Below are 25,163 nucleotides of genomic sequence, written 5' to 3' on the forward strand. Positions count from 1 at the left end.
AGAAAGAAGAAACTGCTTTTTCCCCCTTCTTCTCAGCCTCCCCCTTTCTTTGTTCATGATTGTTTCTTCCAAGTATTTCCACTGGCAGTTCCTTTTCCATGAATGTGCCAGCTTCCAGCTGTGTGTGCGTGGCCAGAGAAGCTGGGTCCTACAGGGCAGGGCTGCTCCCGGGTGGGTTGGCAGCTCCAGTGCCTGCGCAGTGCTGGGGAGGCTGTGGCAGCAGCAGCGCCTGTGCAGCTGGGCAAGGGAGGAACAACAGTGTGGAATTAATGCCGGAGCCGACTGCGGGAAGCGCCGCCAACAGGCAGCTGGGCAGTGTTCAACGTGTGCCTTTTGCCAGAAGCCAGCTTGGATAAGTCAAACACACTTAATTGCTCTCTACCTGTAAAGATGCCCTTTAGTCTGATAAGGCTGTGGTTAAGGGATCTCAAGACCCACTCTTTTCTCAGGTACCTCTGCCAAAGAATAACCCCAAATACTAATTATCAGTCTCTTCTTGTTATTTTGGATAGGTGCAAAATTTTCACAGCTGCGTTCAAGTAACTGAAGACTTTGTGTCTCCAGAACATCTTGTACAGTCATTTCACTTAACGCAGGAGCTGAGGCTGTCAAAGGAAGAAATCAATTACGATGATAAACTGCAGGTAGGAAATGAATGCTGCTCTGGAAGCAGCTGGGAAGGCAGGGCGTGCTTGGGCTCATTGAAATGCCAAGCAGCGTGTGGAGCTACTTCCTTGCTGCTGTTCACACAGAATAACAATGAGCAGCAGCATGAATGCCAGGGCTGTAAATGACTCTCCCTTGAGCTGCTGGTTTTATTTCATATTACATTTTAAAATGTGTAAAAAGCTGATCCCTTTTGCACGGGTGTGATGAAGCCTTTCTTTTTTTTCCATCCACGATACTTAGGGCTTAGTCCTGAACTTTGCAGAGTTCCTCAGTCATAGGCCTTACTAAAATCTGTCCCATGTTCTTGCAGGTTAAAAATATCTTGTATCATGCAGTTAAAGAAATGGTGAGAGCTTTGAAGATTCACGAAGGTGAAATGGAAGATATGGATGAGAACTGAGCATGCTCTGCTTTTTGGAGGTAGCATCACCCAGAGGTTATTTCCCCTGATTTATGAACGGTATGCACACTAATTTAAGCTTCACAAACCATCAGTGCCAAGAAAACACAGTCATCGTATTTACTTGTTAATGACACTGCAACGGTAGAGCTTCATATCACAGCCACTGTGATTCCATGTTCCACTTGCAAACAGTTGAGCAGTGTTCTGCTGTCTGTATTATAATGTACATGAAGTTTGTGAAATGTCAAAGATTTAAGATGATGTATTTATTTTTGGAAAAAACGACAAAATTCTATGCTATATTGTTGATCAAATGTAAATGTGACTTGTACAGTTTGCTAAAATAATTCAGATATTTTTCACTACATTGAGACAGTTACTGTGAGAGTAGGACACAAACACCAGCTATTGCCTGCATTTGGGATCTTGCTGAGTCCGCACAGCAGTCATGTCATAATCTGAAAATTACTGCCAAATAATTGTAAACTTTGTAAAATATAAAGTATATAAAGTAGATATTAAATACAGACACTTCAGTATTTTATTGAAGCTATTCAGTGTACAATTAAACGTTTTCAAAGGTGTAATTTATTTAAAAATTGTCTCATTTTGGTAAAATTTATGTGAACTTTTAAAGCTTAAATATTAAACTTAATATGCTATGTAAATATATACATATATACATTCAATGATGTATTTTTTTAAAACATTGGCTTGCTTTAATTTGTTAAAAGTGCAAGTGTTACACATGCTTTGTACATTGAAGTTGAAAGGGGTTTTACATTTTCCATTAAAATGACTTTGTCAGACGTGGTGGTGTGGGTTTGTTGTGTCCCGCTGGTGCCGGCGCTGCCGGGGCAGCCACGCGCTGCCCTCTGCGGGCCGCAGCCGGGACTGCGGGCGCGGCGCTGCCACTCAGCCCCTTCCCTCAGGAATCCGCACTTGCGCGGTGGGAAGGGGAAAGGCGTTTCTGTAGTGATTATTTCATGACAACTTACCTTTAATAGTTCAAGTAATACCACAAAGTAATGGATGTTTTAAAAGATTTTTTTAAATGTGTTTTATTTAATAATGATAAATGCTGGACAGTTGAGCAGAATTCCAGGTTTTGGAGTGAGTTTGAAAAGGTTCACAAAAAGTGTACTTTGATTTGAGTTATTAAAACTTTTCAAAAATGTAGATTGATTATCAAATGTTAGGCAGAGCCAGTGGCCAGCTCGTGAGGTGTCCAAAGGGGGATAGTAATTAGCCCGGGTATAGTAATGAGCCTGGTTACTGCTCCCAGTTTGATGCATTTGACTAGGCTTGGGGTCACCAAAAAACCCCAAACCCCTTGTAAGTTACCTTTAAAAATAATGAAACAGTAAAGCAATTTTTTATTCCAAAAGTCAAATTATTTAGTTGGCTTGAAAACTTGCAATTTGTCAAGTTGCAGAAAAGTACCATGGGCACTTAGCAGTTGCTTCTTGTCGTTGTAGCCTGTTTCATCCACTATAATCTCTATTCTTCCCTGCAGCATTAGAGCATTGGCTGAGGGTGCAGGATCTGCCAGTGTACGTTTCCTTAATGAGAAGTGGACTCTAGTTGTACATATTTTCATTTTTTAAGTTCAGGATATGCAAATATTTAAGTATTTCTTTCCCTGGTTGAGTTTTCATGAGGTACTTGTAACAGATGTTTAATTCCTGGAGGCTGCTGAAATTACCATTCCTGCTGCAGAGTCACCCCCCCCCCCCCCTTGGATTTTTCCTGGAGTTTTCTTGGGATTTCCAAGAGCAGTTGTTGGGCCATGGCTGCCATCACTGCTCACCCCTGTGCTGGTGTGTCCTGGTAGCTGATGGCAGGGGTTGGTGTCCCCTGGGCTACTGTCCCAAAGTGGCACACTGCCATGGCTGCCCATTTCCTGCTTTACCTCTTCTCCAAGGCATCCATGTGGATATGGGGCAGTGCCTGTACAGTGACAGCACCTGTGCCTCGAGGTCTGAGCTTTGGTATCACCCTTTGGGCCCCCATGGAGCACTGACGGCCGCCCCTGCCACCCCAGAGTGCTTAGAGACCTGGGCAGGGATCCCTGGCACCTGCCTGTCAGGCTGAAGGTGTTCTGCCTCCTCAGGGGGAACTGGAGGAGTTGCTGAACAGTGCCAGAAGTTGTTAAAGTTCATAGGTACTCCAAATACTACTAAAAGACACAATTTTTTTTTTCTTTTAAGTACTTGGTGTAGCACATTCTGCTTGCTCAGTACCTTAAGGTTTTTGACTCTCACAATGAATCCGAGCTCCCTGCTCCCCTGCAGGAAGTGGGGCTGGTATTGTGCCTGTGGTTGTGAGCATGACCTGAGGTGTTCACAGCTGATGTCTGACACCAGAGGAGGGGTTTGTGGGAGGTGTTTTCAGGTTATTTCTTCTCTCTTGACCATATCCACGGCCTGTGAGATGTTACTGGGCATGTTTTTCCCATCTTCCTTTGCTAAAGACTCTTGAGGCGGCTTTCTGCTCTACAAGCTGAACTTTTTTAATACAGCCAGAAGTATTCAATGAGATCAGCTGAAGCTGTTTGAGGGCAGTAATGCTGTCAGCTGCTAGAACATGGATATGAAGTACTATGTGTCATCTTTTGCCACCTTCCTGTTGAGACCAAGCTCTGTCTTTGTCTGCTTTGCTCTCCAGGAAACTTCCTTTTTCCTTTCCTGTCCTTTGAAAGATCACACCTAAAGAGTCATCAAAACTGTGAGCCCTGCTCCCCACACCCCCTCTTTCCCTCCTTTCCAGCTCTTATCATCATCTCCATCCTCAGTGCTGCCGTACAGTAAATGGCCACAGCAGTTTTCTTCCTGTTGTAGCTGCACAGGTACCTAGTGAAGAATAAGTGATTAGCAGAGAAAGAAGCAGGGCTGCAATGACCTGAAGTATTTCAGCACAGCAGAAACTGGAATTGCTGGCAGGGAAATGGTGGTCCATGTTATGGAGGTCAGATGTAGGGGTTTAGAACAGTCTGACTTGCAAATCTATTTATTCCCAGCTTCATGCAAGTTGCTCAGATCTGTGCGTGTACACCAACCCCCATCTGATCAGCACTACATTCTCATGCTCTCTGACCTTTTCGGTAGGTGGTAGTTTTGTTTGTACCCTCTCCCGTGACATCCTGTCAAGCCCTCTCCTGCTCTCACAGCTGACAGCCTTCCCTGCCCTGTAACTGGGAATTTCCCTTCCTTCCTCCTTCCACAGCCACCATTGCCTGTTTTTCTGCTTTACAGAGCAGGATGTTTGTGCTCTCCCCCACATCCGTGCTGGATGAGCTGTCTCACCCTGTTGAGATTCCTGGACTAGGGTTTGCTGTGCTTTCCCCTCCTAACTCCCAGCTTTGCCTCAAACAATGTCAGCTCTGCACTGTGCTCCTGCTTTCCACGCTTTGACCTGTGCTTTGTTGGCTGGAGTGCTGTGTCTCCTTCCCACCGTGGTGTTCCCATGGTCTGTGTGCCCCAGCAGGCAGCAGAGCACGCAGTGGTGTGGGGGGTCCTCGGATGCAGTGGCCACCACCACGTTCTTTTCTTCCCATCTCAGCAGGGTGGCTTAGGAAACTGCCCAAGGAGCAAATGCCCTGTGGTGTCAGCAGCACACACAAACGAACCTCTGTGTTTTTTTCATTTGTTCTCATCGGTTTTGAAAAGGAAGTCACCATCTATAAATAGCTGGTAGGAAAATCTTGCCTCACAGCGAACTTGAAGACGTGATTTACCTGATGTGTTGTGTGCAAATAGTTGCATTTTAAACATGGGCCTTTCTAAAGGTAAGTGGTATACTGAAGGATTTTTGCTCTTAGGTTTCAAAGTGAACACTCCTGGTACCTTCCAACCATACCAAGACTAGACATTCTGTCCCAGGTGCCTGTTTCTTTTTCCAGTCCCTGGGAATGTGGTTTAATTGTAGTTCTGTGCTACCTTAGTGGAAATAGAGAATAGGGTTTGGTAGCTCTGAGGCAGGAAATCCTGTATTTTCACAGCTCTAAGGATTTCATATTGTTTGATCTCAATAATACCTTAAGTCCTGCAGCAAATGGGCCTGAGGGAACACTTCAAATGATTACAAGACAAAAACCCTGAGTAAGTTGAAGTTACCTCTGGTAAAACATGAGAGAGAAAAGAGGTGGAGGAAAAGATGGCCCATAGCTCTTGATTCTTTAGGGAGCAGTGAACTTCTACAGTTGAACTCCACAGTCCTCATACTCAGGCAGGAAGGTCTGGCAAATAATGTCCAGCCTGTACCTGGCTTGTGGCAGCCACACCACTGCTGATTGCTTTGGAACAATTTGGTTTTCTACTTTCCTTTTAGTCCAGCTCAGTACAGGATGTTATTAGCTGTTGTGGCTGTATTTACTTTTCCCTATGTACAGAGCCAGGCTGGAAGGGGTCTCAAAAGATCCAACCTTTTGTGGGAAAGGGAGTCTAGATGAGGTGTAGCTCCTGTCACTGAAAGCAGGTCAACAGGAACTGCAGATGGCTGAAGAGCTGCTGCTGAGAGGACAATAGGAAAGAGTTGAATACCAGAGTTCCTGAACATGGAAATGCTCTCAGAGGAAGCAGTCACAAAACCCTCTTTCCGCTTTTTATAAAAGCAAGATGTAAAACCCAACACTTCTGTATTTTGATCTTAGCCATTATTTTAAGTAGTAACTGGTAGTGGTGAAGTCTGCAGATTTTATTCTCAATAATAAAATTGCTTCCCAGTTGCCTTTGGTTTCTCTTTCTGTGGTGATACAGCCAGAGATTGGATAATTACAGTTTCTTTCGGCATAGCATATGTTTGGCAATATTCAACAGGGCCAGTATTTGTGTGCCAAGACAAGGGTGGTTTCTGTGGTAAAGCAAAGTCTATGAATAGAAGTCAGTGTCTGGATGTGTATTTAAAATTGGTTCTTGGTGAGACACTTTGAAATAACGGACCAAAGAATTCTTTAATTCTGTCTATTATAAAACAATGCAGCCCAGACTCACCACCCGTGGGAAGGTTTCCGTGTGCTGTGCCAGGCTTTGGTGACACTCCATGTGACCACCAGGGCCTTACCGCTTTGGTTGTTGCTGCTACAGCCTCTGATCATCGGTCACCTTCGGCATTCTCGCACCTCGCCTCTCCCTTACTCACTCCAGGCGCGGGGATCGAGCCCATCAGTTCGGTGGTGGCAAGAGCGAGGGCACGGCCGGAGGGAAGAGGGTCCCGGGGGCTCGGCAGGACCCGAGTCGGGCGCCGGGCTCCCACCAGGTGGCGGCCGGTGGTAGCCAAAGGCTGCGGCGAGCGGAGCGGGATCCGGCCGGCCACCCGGAGCCCCGCGGAACCGCGCCCGGCCGCACCCGCCCCCCGCTCGGATGTTATTAATAACTTAAAACAGTTTTAAATTGTTAGGGCATAAATTAATTGCTGATAGCCATGGGAGAAGAATTTCCTCAGGTTTATCGCTGTGTATCTGTAAAACCTGTCCTCTAGTGGTGAGTATTCTGTACAACCTACCTTTCTTCCAATGCACTGAGTAACTGCTTAGCTCTGGATTCAGACTGAAGAATTCCTTACTTTAAAAAATTCAGCACCACTCACGAGAGTGGAACACTCCTGTGCTCAACCTTACTGCCTGGAGCTGGGATTCAGCAGCAGTTATGTGTTGAGTAGGCAGACTGCAAGAACAAACAAACAATTGCATTGCAGGAGAGGGAGAAGTTTTAACACCACTTTCGAAAGTGGCAGTGTGGAGTTTTGCCCGTACTCGGCCATCCTTCCCACAGAGAAGCAGCTTCTTTCAGATCTGGTGTTTCATCTATGCAGCTATACATGAAGGGACAGTTTAGTCTTAAAATCAAGAAGGTAGAGCTTGCAATTCCCGTGCTTCCACCTGAGTGGAATCCTGACTTCAACAGACCTAAAAATTGCTTCCTTCTCCTATAGCTGCCATTTGCAGACACCACCAAAATGTCTGTCTGTAGTTAACAGCCCTGAGCTGCCACCCCGGCAGTGGCATGAGGTAGGTGCTTAAATAATTTTATTTCCATCTTGTAAGCACATGCTATTTGCTTTGCTTTACTTACATGACTAGAAACACTGTCCTCCTCTGCCTTGTTACCTGGAATAGTCAGCCAGGCAGGGGCCAGCAGAGACTGGGACTTGCCTTTTGGTGGGAGCAGTGAGCTGGGGCTGACCTGGAACAGGTCACCTCATCATAGCTGGATGGGGGTAATTGCTAAACTGCTCCAACTGAAAAATAACTTTTATTTCCCCAGCAAGATTAGATTCCAGCTACAATTCAGCACAAGGCACCTCCTCTAATGAACTTGTCTTACCTCTGTTTCCATAGACTTTTTCTAACCTCCAGTCCCTACGCTCCTTCAAGCACAGAAGACACCAGGTATACAGAAGTAAGGGGAGAATTTGCACAGCAGTAAGGTGTTCTTGCTGCACTTCCAAGTCTATTCTGGAAGAAAAATGCACTCTTAGAAAGCAAGCACAAGAATAACTTAAAATGGTGTAGCTTGCAATACTGAACACTTCACTAATCAGTAACAGTGGAAGGTATTGATGCCTCCACTACACAGCGGAACCCTGCGGGAAAGCCCCAGTTGGGCTCCAGGGCAGGGGCTGAGCCACGCTGGAAGGGCCGGCTGTGAGGAGGCCGCACGGCCCTGCTCAGACCCAGCACTGTTCCTACAGCTCCTGCTGGGCTGTGCCCCAGCAAACCCAAGGAACTGCTCTGCTGATGCTCCAGCGCTCTGCAGTGCTGGAACCCGGCTGTCAGCCAGGTCACTGCACAGGTGGGCAAGGCCCTCTGAATTCATCCCAGCTTTCTTGAATTTGCTGAATGACGAACACAGAAGCTCAGCTGTAGGTGTATACTAACACTTAGTGCAAGTACTAATTTGTTCTTTATACTCTGAAGCATTTGAACAGATGTATCAGACAGTGTCAAAACACCTTGGTTTTTATTTTCCTGTCCGTTTTGAATCAGGTTAAGCTGTAAACAATTTCTTTTTCAATCAAATACTGCCAGCTAGAATTACTTCCATTCATGCATCACTGAAAACAAAAAGGGTATTTTTCCTTAAGTATAGATTTTTCATTTTAAACCATGTCACTTTATACAGAAACCAATAGCTAGATTCAATGCACCCTGATTAGTTATGTAAACAGATAACCCCAAAAAAACCCCTCATCAACAGAACTAATAAGTTGGTTCCTTCATAGAATGGAAATTAAAATCTCTCCTGACTTGAGGTTAATGTGGTCAGGAGTACAGTGTGGCACATAAATCCATCTAGGAGGTGTATAAATTGCACTGTATCTGAATTAACAAAGTTATGCATAATGAAATGCACAAATTCATGCTAGGAAGCATTTTTCAATATGAAGTGGCAGCCAACTGGCAACCATAACAGTTAGGTTCTGCACCATCATTTATGGCATTATAGGTAACTATTACATATAGCATACTTAAAAACCCTGAAGGATTGTGTTACTTGAAACATTCTCCAGGCAGTCGTTTGGTTTGAAACATTGGGAGAAAGACTAAAGAGCTCACCATCTTATACCAACTATGGTACCTTTAACTTCCATGAAGTAGATCAGATATGACGTGTATTTCACAGTAACAAAGTTGCTTAATGCCTTTTCTCCAACAGTAGGATTGTGGTAAATGTTTCTGCCCTCAGATCACCATTGTCCTGGTGGCTTTCCCTTTTCTCAAGTTTGGGTAACTACACTGAGCACTTTTCCTGGTTTTTAGCTATTCATCAGCCCTTTCAGTATATCGTCGGAGAGTTCCAGCAGCGGGAGTTCAGGGGACGGGATGTCCAGCGGGGGAAGGTTGGGTATTGGAATGTCCTTCGCCTTCCCAGCAGTTGTTGCAAACTTCTGCCAAGTTGCAGCTGAAGAAGCAGATTCCGAGTGCTGCTGCAGACCCCACAACTCTGACTTCTCGACAAAGTCAGCATCTACATCCAACTCCTTGTCTACTGGAGATTTTTGGAGTCTAGCTCTTTCTGCTTTTAGCTGCTTATTCTCTCTCCTTAATCTCTCATTTTCAGCTACAAGAGATTCTATGAGCTGTTTCAAATCTGCAATTTTGGTTGCCTGCTCTTCTATTATTGTTTTGTCATCTTTTGGCGCTTTACTCCCCATACATGCTTCCACTGGCTCCTTTTTTTTCTGAAGCAGAAATAAAAGTGTATCTGGGTCCCTGTCAAAGACACCCCGAATATCCTGTGAATGTTTCTCTGTGGAAGAGCTGTATTTCTGAGTAACAGGAGCCAGTACATTTTGATCATCAGAGTCTTCAGCAGATGGCTTGTAAGAAGTCTGAAGATGTGTGGCTGCTTCCTTGTCAGCACTCTGCTGGGCTTTCAGCTTTTCCTCCCTCTTTGCCCTTTTCCACCTCTCCTGGATGAGCAGTAACTGTTTCATATGACTATCCCTTTGTAATTCCAGTGATAGCTGAGCCTGAGTAAGAACAAGATTAAACAATTTAGTTGGTGATCCCTAATCCCACCCAAATATCCACACACATTAAGTTACATGTGTGTAAATATTTACATAAACAGCATCACCACATGCCCAAGGGGGGGAGCTTTTGTCATTCAGACACTAAATCCAACAGGATGCGCTCTCTGCTTGTGCAGTGCAACAGAATCAGATACGTCACCCAAATGTAGCATAACTCTGGTCTTTTTGTTTGAAAGTCACTGATCAGGCTACACCACCTCTGGGCAAAGGCACCCGGAGTTTAACTGAGTTGGTCCTGGTGCGACCAACACCAGGACGGAAGAGACTCACCTGGCATGCATGGCCACACTCTGCCTAAACAATGCAAACTTTCTGTATGCTTCTGTGATGGTATCTGTGTAGACATATCAATAACACCCAAAATGAGGCAGCAAATTGCTCCAAGGCCAGGTATGGTCCCAAATGATTCAGCCACGTTTAATGAAGGGGGTGGCATAGTTGTTATTAACTCACCTGGGCGAAAGACCATTTTTCTACAAGAATGACCCGCTGGAGCAAAGACAGATGTCTCATCTCCAAGGGTTATTTGATTTCATAATATTGGCTAAACTCGAAGCCTGCTGCTACGAAAGTGCTGAGCAGACTACACTACTCCATTCACAGATAGACTTGTGGAATGGATAAAAAAAGTGTCAGGGCTGTTGTTCTAGAGAACCCCCAGTCAGGCTTCATTAAACCAAAATGACATACTGTAGATGAAATGCTTGGCTTTTTGTCTCAGCAAAATACTAAGTTGCCTCACAGATAAAGTTCAACGTGACACTAATTTTGTCACCTACTTGAAGATGTCTGGCAGACTAGAAAGTTGGAGACCCCTTGGATGGGTTATTTCTCTTGTCCCTGCTCCATATAAACTTGGAAAAACTCTCTAGGAAGATTAGTATTACCACACTTGTGAAACTCCTGGGGCAGCTGCCAAGGGTTCAGAAAATTTTGCAGAGGCTAATGCCCAGGAGGGATGTGATCAGACACAACGGGACACATGGGCGCAGCACAGAGCTGTGGCTGGCTCTGGCATCTGCCACGCTCTGGTCTCACCTGCTCCGACTGGGTCAGCTTCATCGCGTCCGTAAGGTACCCTGTGGGACAGAACATCCATCAGCACTTATGCACGGCTGCAAAACCTGAACACTTCTAGAACAGCCAAGAAAAGCCTTCAGACCTGTGTGCTCGATCCCCACATAAAGGCAGCAGTCTAGAGGCAAAGTATTTTCCCAATTACAGTGGCTGGAAACACCTGCTGTTTTTCAAAAGTCTGAAAAAATTACTATAAGATCTCGTAAAACTGGATCTACACCCTTCCCGTGGTATCCTGTTGGCTTGGGTTGCTCCAGTTTGTTTTTAGAACAGCAGAAACTTCCAGAAAGTCCCAGAAGAAAAGCTTTCCCATGAAGGGAAGAAACATAGCTAAGGACCAGACTTTTAACATATAAGCCGTCTATAACAAAATGCGACACATAAGATGCTCTTGCCTATGGCACCACCCGTTTTAGGAAGTCATGCTTTTAAGTTACATTCATGAAGAAAAGTTATGGTCTTTAGTTCCTCACTTTTTTCACCAACTTCCCCTCCAAACCAGAAAATGTGCTGGCTTAAGGGTCAGAGCAGCCCTTTAGACTTTGAGCATATCTTACTAGTGCTGAGAACAACAACGTGTGAGAAATGCTCAGCCAAATCTGGAATGATGCAAGACAATGGCAGAGAATCATCAAAGAAAAGCAAGAAGCATTCATTGTATTTTTGGGTTTTGTCTTGGTATATGAAATGAAAGAAAAGAAAAAGAAAAGTGCATTTTAGAATATTAGTGCAATCCCTCATCACTCTGAGTATTCATAAATAGCAAAGAAACTATTAGTTTCTCACTTTATGGGGGTTTCTAGTATTTATGAATGGAAAGTGAGAACGCCTGGTATCTAGGTTACCATGTTCAGAGTAGCCACTTACTTTGTCTTTACACAAGCCCTGTCCCTGAAAATGTCCTACTTGTTGCACCAATTAAGACCTCCTCTTTCTTCTGCCAAGTAGCTGCCACACTGTCAGAGAGCTGAGGGACTCCAACACAAATAATTAAGCAGGACTATTTAAACGAACAGGTAAATGCACAAGATGTCACACAGGAGAGGCTGTCCCTGCAGTGTTGAGGCCTGTGATGCAATCTGCTGTTTTGCTCAGGTTCTGGGGAGCTCATCACCTGTTCTTAGCTACCTTGATGCAGACATTAGGAAAGGGAAGTTTTGTAAGCAAACATTTGTCCTTTACCAACAGGGAAAGCACTGTGACCTCGCCTATGAAAGCAGTGAAGAAAATGCAAAGTATAAACTGGCTTACAGCAGGTACCCAACTTCAGTCTGTGCATACCACAAGGTGTTGGCTTCATCTTCAGTCAACAACTGCCTTCACAGTGATAACCACCCCCAATCTAAACAACTTTGAAAATGTCTGTCTTTAGCTGCTCATATGAGAAAAAAGGTTTGCAAAAGGATTCTTGATCTGGACTGAAAAACAAATTCACATTTTAAAAATAAAAATTTTGCAAGTAACTAGACATTCTACTTACACAGAATCATAGAATCTGCTGAGTTGGAAGGGACCCACCAGGACCACTGAGGCCGACTCCTGGCCCTGTGCAGGACACCCCAAGAATCCCATGTGCCTGAGAGCGTTGTCCAAACACTTCTTGAACTCAAGACAGGCTTGGTGCATGCAAATCTAGAAACTGATTTTAAGAGCTGAAATGTGAGAAATAACCTACTCACCAGCAGCTTTTCTGTGACAAGAAATTGCTTCTTCATATTTCCCTGCTGCCAACAAGCGGTCTGCTTTTCTGCTTTGCTGGTGAGCCTTAAAATTAAAAAAAGAGCACTATGTCAATGAGGGGTAATGGACAAATAGTTATACCTGTCTTAAAAATAACCAGTATATCTAAGAAACTCGCACTGATCCCAGTTCTCAGGCTTTTAGGCTCAGATCTTCACTCCCTTCCAAGCTTTGTAATTGGACTTCTTTAATACTACTTTAGAAAAGCCTGTACTGTTAAGAACTGAAGTTTGTTAATGCAGCAAAACTGGTGTGTACACAACAAAATACTTTTGAAGCTGTTCCTCAGAAAGTACATGTTTTCCTTTCTAGGCAGACACCATAGTCATGTAGAAAGAGCGTTAGGCCAAAAGAAGTTACAGGAAGTTTTAAGTATTTTGGACCAATTTACCTGGCAGAATGCAAGATATTTGAATTGTGTTACATCTTACAGCTGATTTGACATTTTCTGCTGCCCCATGCCCAAGACATTTTGCCTCTTGGGTGAATAAATTGGGGTTTTTTGTCTGCAGCTCACACCAATTAATGGTAGCAGCACAGCCATAGTTAAAAGTATTAAAGTCACGTTGTTGCTGTACAACAGTTAAATCTATACTAGTGTTTGTAAACCACTAATGTAAACCACCAACACAGACTAAGGTTGTTGCTGAAAGCAAGCATTTGATGCAAGTATTTGCATATGCTCAGTGAGAAACAGTATTGCATAACCAGCACTGCAACATTCAGGAAAGCAAGTCTTTTTCATCATTACTACAAGACACGGATTTTCTGGCCCTTCCTCCAAGACACGCTGTGTAATGTGAAAGGCTACAAGCACTGGCTGGTGAGACTGTCAGCTACACACACTGCTCAGGACTGCTTTACTACATGTTGAGCTTGAAGTAAACACACATCAGGTACTGATACTTACATGGTACTTATATTAACATCCATTTAAAATACAAGTCCCAAAATGCAGGTCAGTTTGTCAGCTTGCCAAGTGGAGTTATGCCCTACAGTGTTATAGTAAGTTCAGTTTTCTACCAGAATCTTAGCAGCTCTGACACCACAGAAGAGAATGACTTGTACAGAAAACACCCGTTTGGGGAACAGCTGTTCTTAAGCAATCCCTGGCACTTATATCACTCCATGAAGACATTTGGCTTTCCTGAAACTGATTTCATATGCTAATATGGTGTGTTCTTAAAAAATCTAAAACACAACTCCTTGATTCTTCACAACAAATACTCTTTGTTACATTCTTCTTCCTCACCTTCACTGAATCCTCAGAGCATTGTCAGCATTTCCCATTTCTTCTACCCTGAGGTTAAATAATCTCAGAAGAGGAAGTGTTTTTCTACTAGAAAATCATCTGGTTTATGGCATTTTTCTATGGACTGCTACAAATGACATACGCCAGAAGGATAAACTTATTTCCCGTTGGTATGAACAAACAGTATCAGCACAGATAGAGCCATCTCCTTGGTTATTCCTGGCAGCTTGATTACAATTACAAACTAGCTGTGTCATGGACATAAAAACACCTGAGCTAGTTCTTTGCAAAACAATTTTTCAGTAAATTAGTATTGATACAGCTGCTTCTGCAAATTGCATGGGCAGGTCTAAAAATAAACAGGGAAAGAGGAAACAGAATAGCCAGAGACAGAAGAACTAAGAAAGCAATTCAACAAGTCAGGGGACAAGTTCCATTTACTAGTTTTTACATATAAGAATTTGAGTCCCATTCTTCTCAAAGATTATTCACGTGTGTTTTAAACTGCTGGAGTATGATCACTTAATCAAATCACTTAAGCACATGCAGAACATCTGAGGACATTCCGTTCTTATTTGATTGAGCAATTAAACTATTTCCATTCTCAATTAACTTCCAGTGATGCTGAAGAGAGTCTGAAGAAGTTGGGCTGAACTGTAAATAAAATCAGGAAAACAAGAGTCCATAGATGCTGGCAAAAACAAAGCCTAGAGTCCTCTGATGACAAGGTCACAACGCCTTTCTTGATCTTACATCAAAATATACGTGTCAGGCCATCTTACTCTGATGCAACAGACTTCCCAATGGAAACAACAGGAGCTACAGCAGAGAAAAATTAGTTTTAAGCACAGCCCTGTGTGAGAAAACTAGCTGTTTTGCAGTCAGCCATGGGCAAGGAATTCCTCTTTTCCTGTCTTTTCCTGACAGGTTGACAAGAAAATATTTGCTCATTTATTCTAACCTGTGTTTGTTCCAATTAGTTGATTGTGGAAGGACCAAGGAATTTCTCCCGCTTTCACAGTAGTTTATTTATCAACAAGCAATTTGAAGAAATTAGTGGTGCTGTTTCCTAGCAGCAAGTGATGAAGCTGCAGCAGAAGTATTTGGATGCTCAATAGCCATTATCATAGATGAGATTCTACATCCTGTCTACTCTGCTGGTTTATTCTTTGTGCTCTGTTACACTCAGCCACGCAGCTTCAAACCATTGTTAGCAAAGCTATTTTAAACTTGGAGTGGCCTGTATCCCATTATAAAACTGGCAATGGAAGAACTGGTCCTCTATCATAAAGAGAAGAAGATTACTCTCAAGTTCATCCCCGGTCTGATGTTATGCTAGAGGAAGGTATTTACACAACAGCTCTGGAGCTGCAGTGCTGGTTCCCAGCAGATTCAAGCAGGACTGCTTTGACTTTGGTCTTGCTGCTGTGATTGCAGAAACACCTGCTGCTTGACTATGGTGGGTTTATAGATCTGACTTCTCTTTCCTCTTCCACTTGCAGTGCTGGAAATTAACGTAGGATGGGGTGTAAGAATAATTATAATTTATTAACCAGCTATGGAATTAAAAAAGGGAAGCAGGTTGACAACTACTTCCACATGTCCCTCCCAACCCTGATGAGCTGGAATTCCCAGTAGGCAAATGGACAGGTCTAATAACTTGACTCTTGTAAAAGGGAGCAGGTGTGAGTGAAGGATGGCCCAGCTAAAAACCTTCCTCACCTTGCTCCAATGTATTTGGTTCTTAAGAGATTTGTACAAGCCTTACTGTGTGACTTGAAGCACTCTGGACCAACTGCAGAAGGTAAAGTAGGCATTTTTCCACACGCTTTCCAAATGTAGTTGAGATGCTGAGGGATGATACCTGCTTTTGTAAGTTTGTACTGCTCTTCTAGGGAAGTGTTCCTATTTGGTTTTTCCACCCAACTAGCCCAAATCATTGCCTGTGTAATCTCTGAACAGCAGAATAAAATCCAATCAAACAATCCTCTCAAACAGCAATGAGGGTCTCCTCTTTACCTACAGCTTTCTTTAACCAAAATCTAACACTCCACTTCTTTGGTTTTCTTTTTCCTACTATAGACTAGATAATGATGAGACTGCAGGCTGTGAGAAACTAAGTCATAAGGCCCACTTGCCAGATCTACTGATGTTCCCTCAAAGGAAAAAAATAACAATGTTAGTTTTCTTTCTAGAGATAGCATACTGTTACAATTTAAAGGACTACCACAGTAGGATCCCAGCTTAGGTTGGAGGGGTAAGGAGGGAGAGCTGCTACCTTTCCCACACAATTCTAGTAGATTGCTAGCTATCATAGAAAGGAGCATAACAGGAAAAAACCTGTTTGATTCAACAGTATTTTTAGAAGGCAGATGTAATACTACTCATTTTCAAACAGAGTAGGTCTACTACCCTCTCCTAAGAGCAGTCATTTGCAACAGTACTCCTGTAGCTGAGACAGACATGTTTTGTTTTTCTCTGTTCCACTAATGGGAACAGCTCTTCACTGGACAAAGCCTTGTACAAGATGTTAAGCTTACAGCCTTCTCTGTATATTACAAGGGACTCTCCAGAAAATGATGTATTTTAATGTGATTATGGAGCACAGATTACAGTGCTTTACTTAAAATGACAAAGGCAGGAAAAATCCAGCTGCTAAAATGATGGGGCCTGATGGAAGCTTAACTGCAAAGAAGTTTCTGTTTGTAAATGTTTTAAGTGAAACCACTGTTTGATGCTGCTATCATCCATTTTATGGTATGGACTGTGCATACCAGTTATTCTTGCTAGAAAAGATCAATACCTGTGCTCTCTTACTGCTGAAACAAAGAGGAAGGGCTTTTTTGAGAGAGGAGGGATCTATTTCAGGATTTGTTTCCCTATGGATATAGGTCTGTTTTCCATTTTGAACAGCCAGAAAGTGCATACTGCTTCTGTATTATCCAGAAGAGTGTTTTTCCATGTGGGTGTTTACAGCAGCAAGCTACAAGGATGAGGTGGTGCACCATGGTTCTCCCTACCCCACACACACTCTGTCAGTGCTACACCTACAGAAGCCTCTTTCAAACCCATTCTTACCAGGAAATGGTGAATTTAGAAAGGTTTGAATGTGTATGTCCTCATATGCAGTGAAAAAATGGAATGAAAAGAGAATACAAGTGTAAAACTTTACGTGAGAGGTCCAAGAATAAACTATGGGTATCCATTTATTAAAAAAAAAAAAAAAAGTGCAACCTTGATCAGGGTGACCATGGAAAATGTTTGTATTTACTAGCAGTTACACTAAAAGCAAAAATAATAAAGAGTTGTACTGTAACTTATGCTAAATAATGAGAATATATATTTGCAGTAAGACTAAAGAAATGGTAATGGTGTAGCTTTACCAAGAGAAGCAAACCCCCATTTTTAAATACTTGTATTCTGTAGAGAAAAGATGACTAAAGGAGAACCAAAAAATGGCAGAACTCATTGTGGCTGTTCAACCAAGACCACTAGTCACATGTTAGCTCAATTTTCTGTTTTTGAAAGCCTGCATTTAGCAAGGTTGACAGAACAATGACTCAACTGTGTAAATTATAGGTTAGTGTTCCTATAGAGCAAAACAAGTATGTGACACTCTCATGAGAATGTTAATGCTGAGAATAGACTCCTCACTCACTTTGTATTGAATTGTAAAGATGTTAAAGTTCAACTTGCATGTAAGCAAGAGTATTAGACTTTAAATATACAGGCAGGTGAGCAACCAGTTGTTTAGGCAACCCCCATTAATTCACTGAATAGCTCTAATTGACTACGCGTGTGTTCCCAACCTATTCCAAGTTTCAGATAAAATGGTTAGTCTGAGTTCCTCACCATGCAAATGCAATTAAGAGATCTGGAATGAACCCAACTTGCATTTACACTGCTCAGGTTAGGTGGAGTCTTCAAAACCCCATACAGGCAGAGCTGCAGCCCTTTCCCTGATCACCTGCACCTTCATTAAGGTGTGGTATCCTTTTACCTACTGCATAGTCAAATCAACCTCATTCACTTCCTTTTCATCCATTTAGTATGATAAAAGCACTAAATGCTTCAACTTGTTTGTCAGAGCCATGTTCACAGACTCACAGAATGAATCAGGTTGGAAAAGACAGTGAGATTGAGTTCAGCCTATGACTGAACACCCCCGTGGCAGCACTGAGTGTCATGTCCAGTCTTTCCTTATCCAGGGACGGTGACTCTACCACCTCCCTGGGGAATTTTGTATGCCTACAGTTCTCAGCTGCTTTGGCAATGTTCTTTTTGTCCCCATATATAATGTCACAGCTGGTACTACACAGGTCTTGCTAACTGGAGGTTACAAGCTAAGTGAGAACTGTTCCATCACCCTGATAAACAAAACCAGTCTGGGCCTCTGTATCTAGCCCTAAACCACATGGCTCAAGCTGTTACAGCAACTGAGCTACCTCTCAGCAGGAGCATCTGAACCATTACAACAAATTGTCCAGTGAACAAGCTTCCAAGAGCAACAACTTCAAAACAAGTGGGGCAGAAAGGCTTCAGCTGTGGCTTCAGTCTGTCTCACCAGGCCTCTCTGAGATGGCTTCATTTGGGTCTTTAAACTGCTGGTCATGCTTACTCAGAGCTGAACTCTGTGGCTTGATGACAGGCATGTAACTCCAGTGTGACACAGCATAAAGGCACTGCTGGTAGGTACCCAAACAGCACAGGTACAGTGAGGAAATAATGCTTGTCAAGCACCCATCACTTAGCTAATTATGTTCTTGACTGGGAGCTGCTGCAAGTTGTTTTATGTACTACAAGGAACAGTTTTGTGTTGTACAAATCAGCTGTACTTTTACAGCAGTTATATGCCTGCACACAACAGTGTTGAGCTTTTCCAAGGTGGCTATTACTGATCTGGCTGTTCAGCTGATGAGGATCTGATGCACCTCCAGTCACTTTACTCAGACATGCTGCTGCCTCTGGGGGTTCACACTTTTCAGTTCTCCCACCGCTGTGGTAAAAACAGACTTTGTGTTCAGCATGTCTGTCTAGTGATACTTCTCCTTTTGTTACCTTACAAGCTTGTTCTCTCTAATTTGAATTCAGAATTGAGTGCATCTGCCTTTTTTTTTTTTTGCTTCATTTTACACTGGAAGATCAAGTATAGCAGCTTCCAGGTTAAGATTTTTTTTAAAAAAGCAAAGAAAACAAATGGGGTTCAATGGATGTTTCTGTAGATTAACATAATATTCCTGGTTTTCCAGTGAAAATAACAGAACTGCAGGCTGGCATTAAGTCTCAAACACATTAGTCTGCGTGGTTTATATCCTTTGGTTTCTAGTGAACTTTCATAGATGTTTTCTATTTTCTCCTCCTACACTTCCATATTGCATATTTATTCTGCTTTTTATTTTGACTTTGTGTGGATGCAGTATTACCTCACTTTGAAATAATTCATTAGAGTAAACCATTGATTGGCTTGCACTGGAATGGTTGCTACCAATGGCTTAACAGCATTAATATTAAAAGCTCTCATTATATGAGATTCTTGGAATACACATTTTGTGCTATTCTCACTCCAGCTACCTGTCTGTGCTTTCTGATTTTCACCAAAACAGCAGGTCTTCAAGCTGGGTCCTTTATGCTTCAGGACACTTAAAAGGTGATAGATATTCACCAGATTTTGGACTGTATTTTATCATAAATGATAATGCTACTACCTTGCAGGAAGAATACAAGGTAGAGGTGGTACGGCTCCTTACCTACAGGACAATACTGAGCTGTTAAAGTAGAATCTGCAGAGTTATGAAGTCCTGGGTGTCAAACTCTGTTTAAGGAGCAATCTGTAGTCTCTTCCTGGGGTTAATACTATTTGCTTCACTTTTACTGTGTTACTTCCAAGCTTCTGATAGTCAGCAGTGTGTGGTTGTGCTTTTTAACTTGTAACTTTTGCTCCTATACCTAAGATTAAAATCATGGCTGGATGTGAGATCAAAATTCTTTGCCTAAATCAGATGGCAGTAGGAATTGCCCCTACAGCAAGCAGCACAGAGAAGGTCTTAAGATGCTCTGTAACAACATGCAGTATTCACAGAAGACTTATCTTCATGCTTTCACAGTAGAAGTTTTAATTTGTAAAAAGAATGGCGAGATGTTTTTGGGTTTGACACTGATTATGTGTGAAATAAGTAATCAGCTGGGCTAGGTACCTGCTACATGGCTGCCTGCTGGTGCAGGGACTGCACTTAGTTGATGCTGGTTTTAAGTTCAGTGGCAAAACCTAAAAATTTTATTTGTAAGGTTGAGGAAGATTCAGTTCCATAATGATAAAAGATTATTTTAGGGAAATGTATCTTTCAGAAGTCGCAGAAAAAGAGCATAATGGAAGCCAGGAGAATACAAGATATGGCATTAAAGTGTAAGCGGTTTTTTTGTTGTTGGGGTTTTTTTTGCTTGTTGGTTTTGGTTTTTTGGTGGTGGTTTTGTTTGTTTGTTTTTGTTTTTTTTGGTTTTTTTGTGGTCAGATCAGCTGGCCAGGAAAATCAGGACAGTATCTATGCCTTCCAGTAACTAAGACTAGATGCTCTGATCCACAATTAATTTTTACAAGACAAAACAACATTCAAGTACTGTGGTAAATTCTCATGAAAAGCCTTAACTGATGAATAATCCGTTTTGTGAAAATTGGCAAGCCGTGACATAATGAAAGAGGGGAAAATATCTTGTATTTAAGCCACTGATAGCAGCTAAATAAGACTAACAATTACTGTATCCACAATCACTTTGTAGTTTAGGTGTTGGGTGATTTGATGGGTTTGGTTGGCTTCAAGAAAAGTTTTTGTATTTCAGGACACTCTCAGGCAGTAGGAACATATTCACAGGCAATTTCATAATTTTGTGTACGAAAGTGTGTAAAACAACTTTTTTTTCTGTATTGTGCATTACACAGAAGTGTCTTGACCTTACTGTCAGCCTGGAGCTACACAGGCATGGTAACTGCACACTCCTATTGTGGTCACAAGGTCATAAACCAGGCTTTAGTCACACTTGTGTCACTCCTACAATCTTTCTAAGTGGTTTCAGTAAGAAACACTACTGACTAGTGATACTGCCAAAAAAGGTGCTACATTCAGACATTTACTAGCGAATGTATAATTATCATTTCCTCTTTACAACTTTATGCACTAGATCTACTTTTTAAAAAGGTTTTTACAGTGTCTGTGAAATAGCTATAGTTCAGCCCTCTTGCATTACCATGCTGTTAAGTTTGCCTGATTTTAACCCCATGGTATCAACAGGTTACAAGAGCTTTCCTATTTCCTGCTGTTCCTTATTTTAATCAGTCTTTCAGTAGACAGAGTAAAAAGTGAGACAGCACGATGCTGACATACTACAGATCTAAATACATCATCTCCTTACTACACTGTCAGCCCTAATTCCATGGGTGGTCTGCAATGACAGTTCTCTAAGTCTTTCTGAAACTAGGGAGAGCAATCCAGAAATACCTGACTCTGTCGGCAAGGATTTGTCAGCACTGACACCATCCTGGTGTAAATAAGCTTTGATTAAAAACTAAACTGACACAAGTCTGAAGTTTGCATGGTGATGTCTAAACAACTCCTGGATCAAACTCGTTCCTGAAAGCAGTAGAGCTGTATTCCCAGTGTGCTGCCTCTGGCTAACTGGACTGCTGGACCAAAGCCTGTTTTCTAAGGGAATGCTCTGTGTGTCACCACATAGCCAAGGTACAGCTTTGGTAAAACCCACAGGGCAGCAGAGAACTAACTCTTCTTGACCTAGATCTTGCCTATGGGGCAGAGACCTGCCAATTTAGGCTGTTTAACATCTGATAAGCTTTTGTGAAGATGCATTTTTCAGACCACCTGCGTTTCAGTTCAGGTTCCTTAGTAATTTAGTTTAAGCAGACCAATTACTGATTTAAGGTTGTAAAGCATTTCACCTTCCGAAATTAAAGGAAGCACTTAGCCAGTACTAGGCCCCGACAAGCCTCTAAAACTCTTGAAACTCTCGTAGATATGGCCTGTGTCATCCAGACGTTTCCTTTAGACGCTTCCTTCCTGAACTTCCCTTGTCTCTCGCTTTTGCAACGCCATGTCCCCACACACCCCTCCAATCTAAACAAGCCACGACACGGACCCCGGGTGGTTCCCGTCCCGCCGCGCTCCCGGGCACGGAGCAGCGCTGCCCCCGGCGGGACCGGGCCGAGCGCACCCTCCTCCCTCCCCGGAGCCGCCTCCGGCCCGGGACGGCCGCTGGGCCCCGCTCCCGTCCGGGCAGGGCCTGGCACGAGACCTGAACAGGCGTTTGGGGGGAAAGAAGGGCGGCGAGAGCCCCTTTTTCTGTTCAGGTCGCGCCTCTCCGTCCGGTTACCCGTGGGTAGGAGCCGAGGGGTGTCACCCTCTTCCCGCTGTCCGAGCGGCGGGAGCAGCGGCGGCACCAGCTGACAGGACGCACCCCCCTTCCCCTCCACTCCCCGCGCTCACCAGGTTGAGGGGCCCCTCCATCACTTCCATGGGCGGCGGGGGCTGCGGGCACATGGGCGGGGGGCGCTCGCCGGTGCCCCCGGCCCGGCGCGTCCCGGCCCCGGCGCGGGTTGTAAACACGGCGGCCGCTTCCGCTCTGCCCGCGAGAGCCGGGCGCGCCTCGCGAGACTACGGGGCCGCGTCGCCGGGGCAACGGGCGCCGCGCGCGCCTCCCGCCCTGAGGGCAGAGCGCGGAGTGGGGGGGGAAATCAGGAATGGAGAGGGATTTGTTCACCCTTCCCATAAGGGTGTGCCAGTCAACGAGGGTGAAGAAAAATAAATAAAGAAAAACGTCACCTTCCTTGCTTCTTGGAGAAGTTAAGACCTAAAGTGGTGAAGGGAAAAAGAAAAATAAGGAAATCTTAGAATCGTAGGATATGCCGAGTTGGAAGGGACCCATCAGGATCATCGAGGCCAGCTCCTGGCCCTGCGCAGGACACCCCAAGAGTCACACCATGTGCTCAAGAATGGTGTCCAAACACTCCTTGAGCTCTGTCAGGCTTGGGGCCGTGACCACTTCCCTGGGGAGCCTGTTCAGTGCCCGACCTCCCTCTGGGGAAGAACCTTTTCTTGACATCCAACCTAAACATCCCCTAACTCAGCTTCATGCCATTTTCTCGAGTCCTGTGAGTGGTCACGAGAGTGAAGAGATGAGTGCCTGCCGCTCTGCTTCCCTTCATAAGGATGTTGCAGACCGCAGTGAGGGCTCCCCTCAGTCTCCTCCAGGCTAAACAAACCAAGTGACCTCAGCCACTCCTTGGAGATTGCTGCTTATGATCTTGATTTTGAAGTATTTTGGTATTAACGATTGTTCTGTAGGGTGATTAGCCTTACAGAGAGATTTCTAATCCAAGTTTGCAGCCACGTATGCACGTTTGTCTCGACTTAGTACGGCTTTTGACAATCTCCATCACTGTACAGGAAGTGATAAAGCGTGGTCTAGATAAATGGACCCAGAGATGGACTGAAGACTGGCTGAGCTGCCAGGCTCAGAGGGCTGTGATCAGTGGCAGAGTTCCACTGGTGTCCAGTGATGAGTGGCATACCCCAAGATATGATACTTGGTCCAGTATTATTTAATGCCCTCATTATCAGTGTTATTTAATGCCTTTCTATGCCCTGCTGCCTGCTGGGGCTTGCTGAGGTGAAGAATGGGGTGTCCATGGGGAAAAGTGCCCCCAGCATGGCTCATAGAGGTTTTTAGTGCAACACCAGTTAAATAAGTGCCTTTTATAATGCAGCACAGAGAGGATGTAAAGAAATCATGCATGAAAATATGAATGCCTGGTCAAAACCTTGCCTAGGAATAAGTGACGTGGCTCTCAAAGAGTAAGAAATGGTTATGTTTGAGTTTGCATCATATTCTGTGCAGTGTCAAGTCAGCATCCCCAGGTCTTTAATAAATGTCAGGAGGATATAATTCAAAATAATGGATGTAAGCCAATGTAAGGCTGAAACTGGCAAGTAAAATTTGTGTATAGTTGTACGTAGACACCAGAAGCCAGCTGCTATACTGTCAGTCTGAGGCCTCTAAAACTCTGCACTCAGATACTGCCACACAGAAGCTTTAAAACCAGCACTGGGTGAGTTTAATTGAAATGCTTTAAAAAGAGAACTATCTTCCTCACCTCTCAGCTATATTCTTGCTATTTTTCTCTGTGTTCAAGTTACTGTGATAGCTCTTTCTTCCAAATGATGCTCAGTGATGGGAATAGAGCAAAATGTGAGGTAATGGAAAAGGCTCTGCTACTAAACCCTTCTATCCCATGGGAGCTCAAAAAACACTTTAAAAGCTCTAGGTAGAGGCTTAAGGGACAGACACCAAGGGCTGTGATGAGGGGAGAGTGGGATTCCTGTGGGGAAAAGTTCCCCCAGTGGAGTCATGAAGCAGTAAAAGTACCAGGGCTCCTCATGGCTTTTCATCGCAGGAATTGCAGTATATGGAAACAGGTGACAATGGCAATGGTACTAAAATTGCCCTATCACCATGTATGTGCTAACAGCACAATAGTGTCAATTCTCCCACGTAACAAATGATAGAATAAGAGGGAATGGCCTCAAATTGCACCCAGGGAGGTTTAGATTTGATATTAGGAAAAATTTATTCACTGAAAGGGCTGTCAGGCATTTGGTACAGGCTGCTCAAGGCAGTGATGGAATAGCAGTCCTTGGAAGTATTCAGAAAACCTGCAGATGTGGTGCTTAGGGTTTAGTGGTGGACCTGGCAGTGTTAGGTCAATGATTCTGTGATTAATTATTCAAAATACACTCTCTTGAGAGAGACCATCAAAGCAGGGCACTGAACAGGACACTGAGCTGTTACACCACTGAACACAGTGAGCATCGTGGTCCACACAACTTTTGTGTTTTGTGAAGACCAGAGGAGAAAAGTGCTATAGAGGGATTGTGTGTAACTTTGTCAGATGGAACAAAAGGTGGCACGAGTTCATAGGAGCATGGCAATATTTGTCTGAAAGGGGAAAAAAGGTGAGAAAAAAGGGGAGAGAGAAAAGAAGGTAGGGCTGAAGTTGAGATATCCAGAAAATAAGAAGTGAAAAAGCTAATTAGCAGCAAGTAAAGAAAGCTCAGAGTTTCCTTTGTGCCCTTTATAGCTGCGATCCTCAGGCATGAGTGGCGTCTGTGGGTCTCTGAGGGAGCCCACATGGCCTGATATGCCATAGCTCTCAGCTATCCCTGTGCTGTAGGGACTAGCTCTGCAACATGGGAGTGCTGGGGGGAGTTTTCCTTCTAACATATGTGGTTAGACGAGATAGTCTCTTCTGGCAAGGAGCTTCCCAAAGACACCTTGCTAGTTCCCATTTTCATTTGCAAGAATTTATCTATCACTTTGTTTCATTATATATCAGCAAGTCAGATCCCATGTAGTCCAGATGGTTTTGAACTAGAGCCCATTGATTGAGTAGTAGATAGGTGAAGTTGTCCTGTAACAGTTGTTAAA

At 43.7% G+C, this 25,163-nt stretch overlaps 2 protein-coding genes across 7 annotated transcripts in view; one reads left to right on the forward strand and one right to left on the reverse strand.

Moving 5' to 3' along the window:
• The window catches only part of JMJD1C (jumonji domain containing 1C), a 159,823-nt gene extending 157,942 nt beyond the window's left edge, over window positions 1–1,881 (forward strand). For all 6 annotated transcript variants that reach the window (XM_082285946.1, XM_082285949.1, XM_082285947.1 and 3 more), the window contains 2 exons: window positions 513–644; window positions 980–1,881. In XM_082285946.1, coding sequence (XP_082142072.1) covers window positions 513–644; window positions 980–1,069 — 222 coding nt within the window. In that variant the 3' untranslated portion in view covers window positions 1,070–1,881. The remainder of the gene's footprint in view (window positions 1–512; window positions 645–979) is intronic.
• A 6,133-nt stretch (window positions 1,882–8,014) lies between these two features.
• NRBF2 (nuclear receptor binding factor 2) lies at window positions 8,015–22,291 on the reverse strand. The gene is made up of 4 exons (XM_082286093.1): window positions 22,166–22,291; window positions 12,364–12,448; window positions 10,646–10,686; window positions 8,015–9,544 (listed from the first exon to the last, which is right to left on the reverse strand). Exons 1-4 carry the CDS (start codon window positions 22,217–22,219, stop codon window positions 8,828–8,830), a joined length of 897 nt encoding a protein of 298 aa, XP_082142219.1. The 5' UTR covers window positions 22,220–22,291; the 3' UTR covers window positions 8,015–8,827.
• Between the last annotated feature and the right edge of the window lie 2,872 nt (window positions 22,292–25,163).

This window comes from Coloeus monedula, assembly GCF_965178545.1.
Source record: "Coloeus monedula genome assembly, chromosome: 8".
NCBI classification, from domain to species: domain Eukaryota; kingdom Metazoa; phylum Chordata; class Aves; order Passeriformes; family Corvidae; genus Coloeus; species Coloeus monedula.

What these genes read in the sequence shown, in the direction of transcription:
- NRBF2 (XM_082286093.1), bottom strand. Translation starts at nt 22,219, where the DNA reads ATGTGCCCGCAGCCCCCGCCGCCCATGGAAGTGATGGAGGGGCCCCTC. An exon ending in TTGTCACAGAAAAGCTGCTG is followed by an intron (nt 10,687 to 12,363) that starts GTGAGTAGGTTA and finishes TCTGTCCCACAG; the next exon opens with GGTACCTTACGGACGCGATG. An exon ending in AGCTGACCCAGTCGGAGCAG is followed by an intron (nt 9,545 to 10,645) that starts GTGAGACCAGAG and finishes GTTCTTACTCAG; the next exon opens with GCTCAGCTATCACTGGAATT.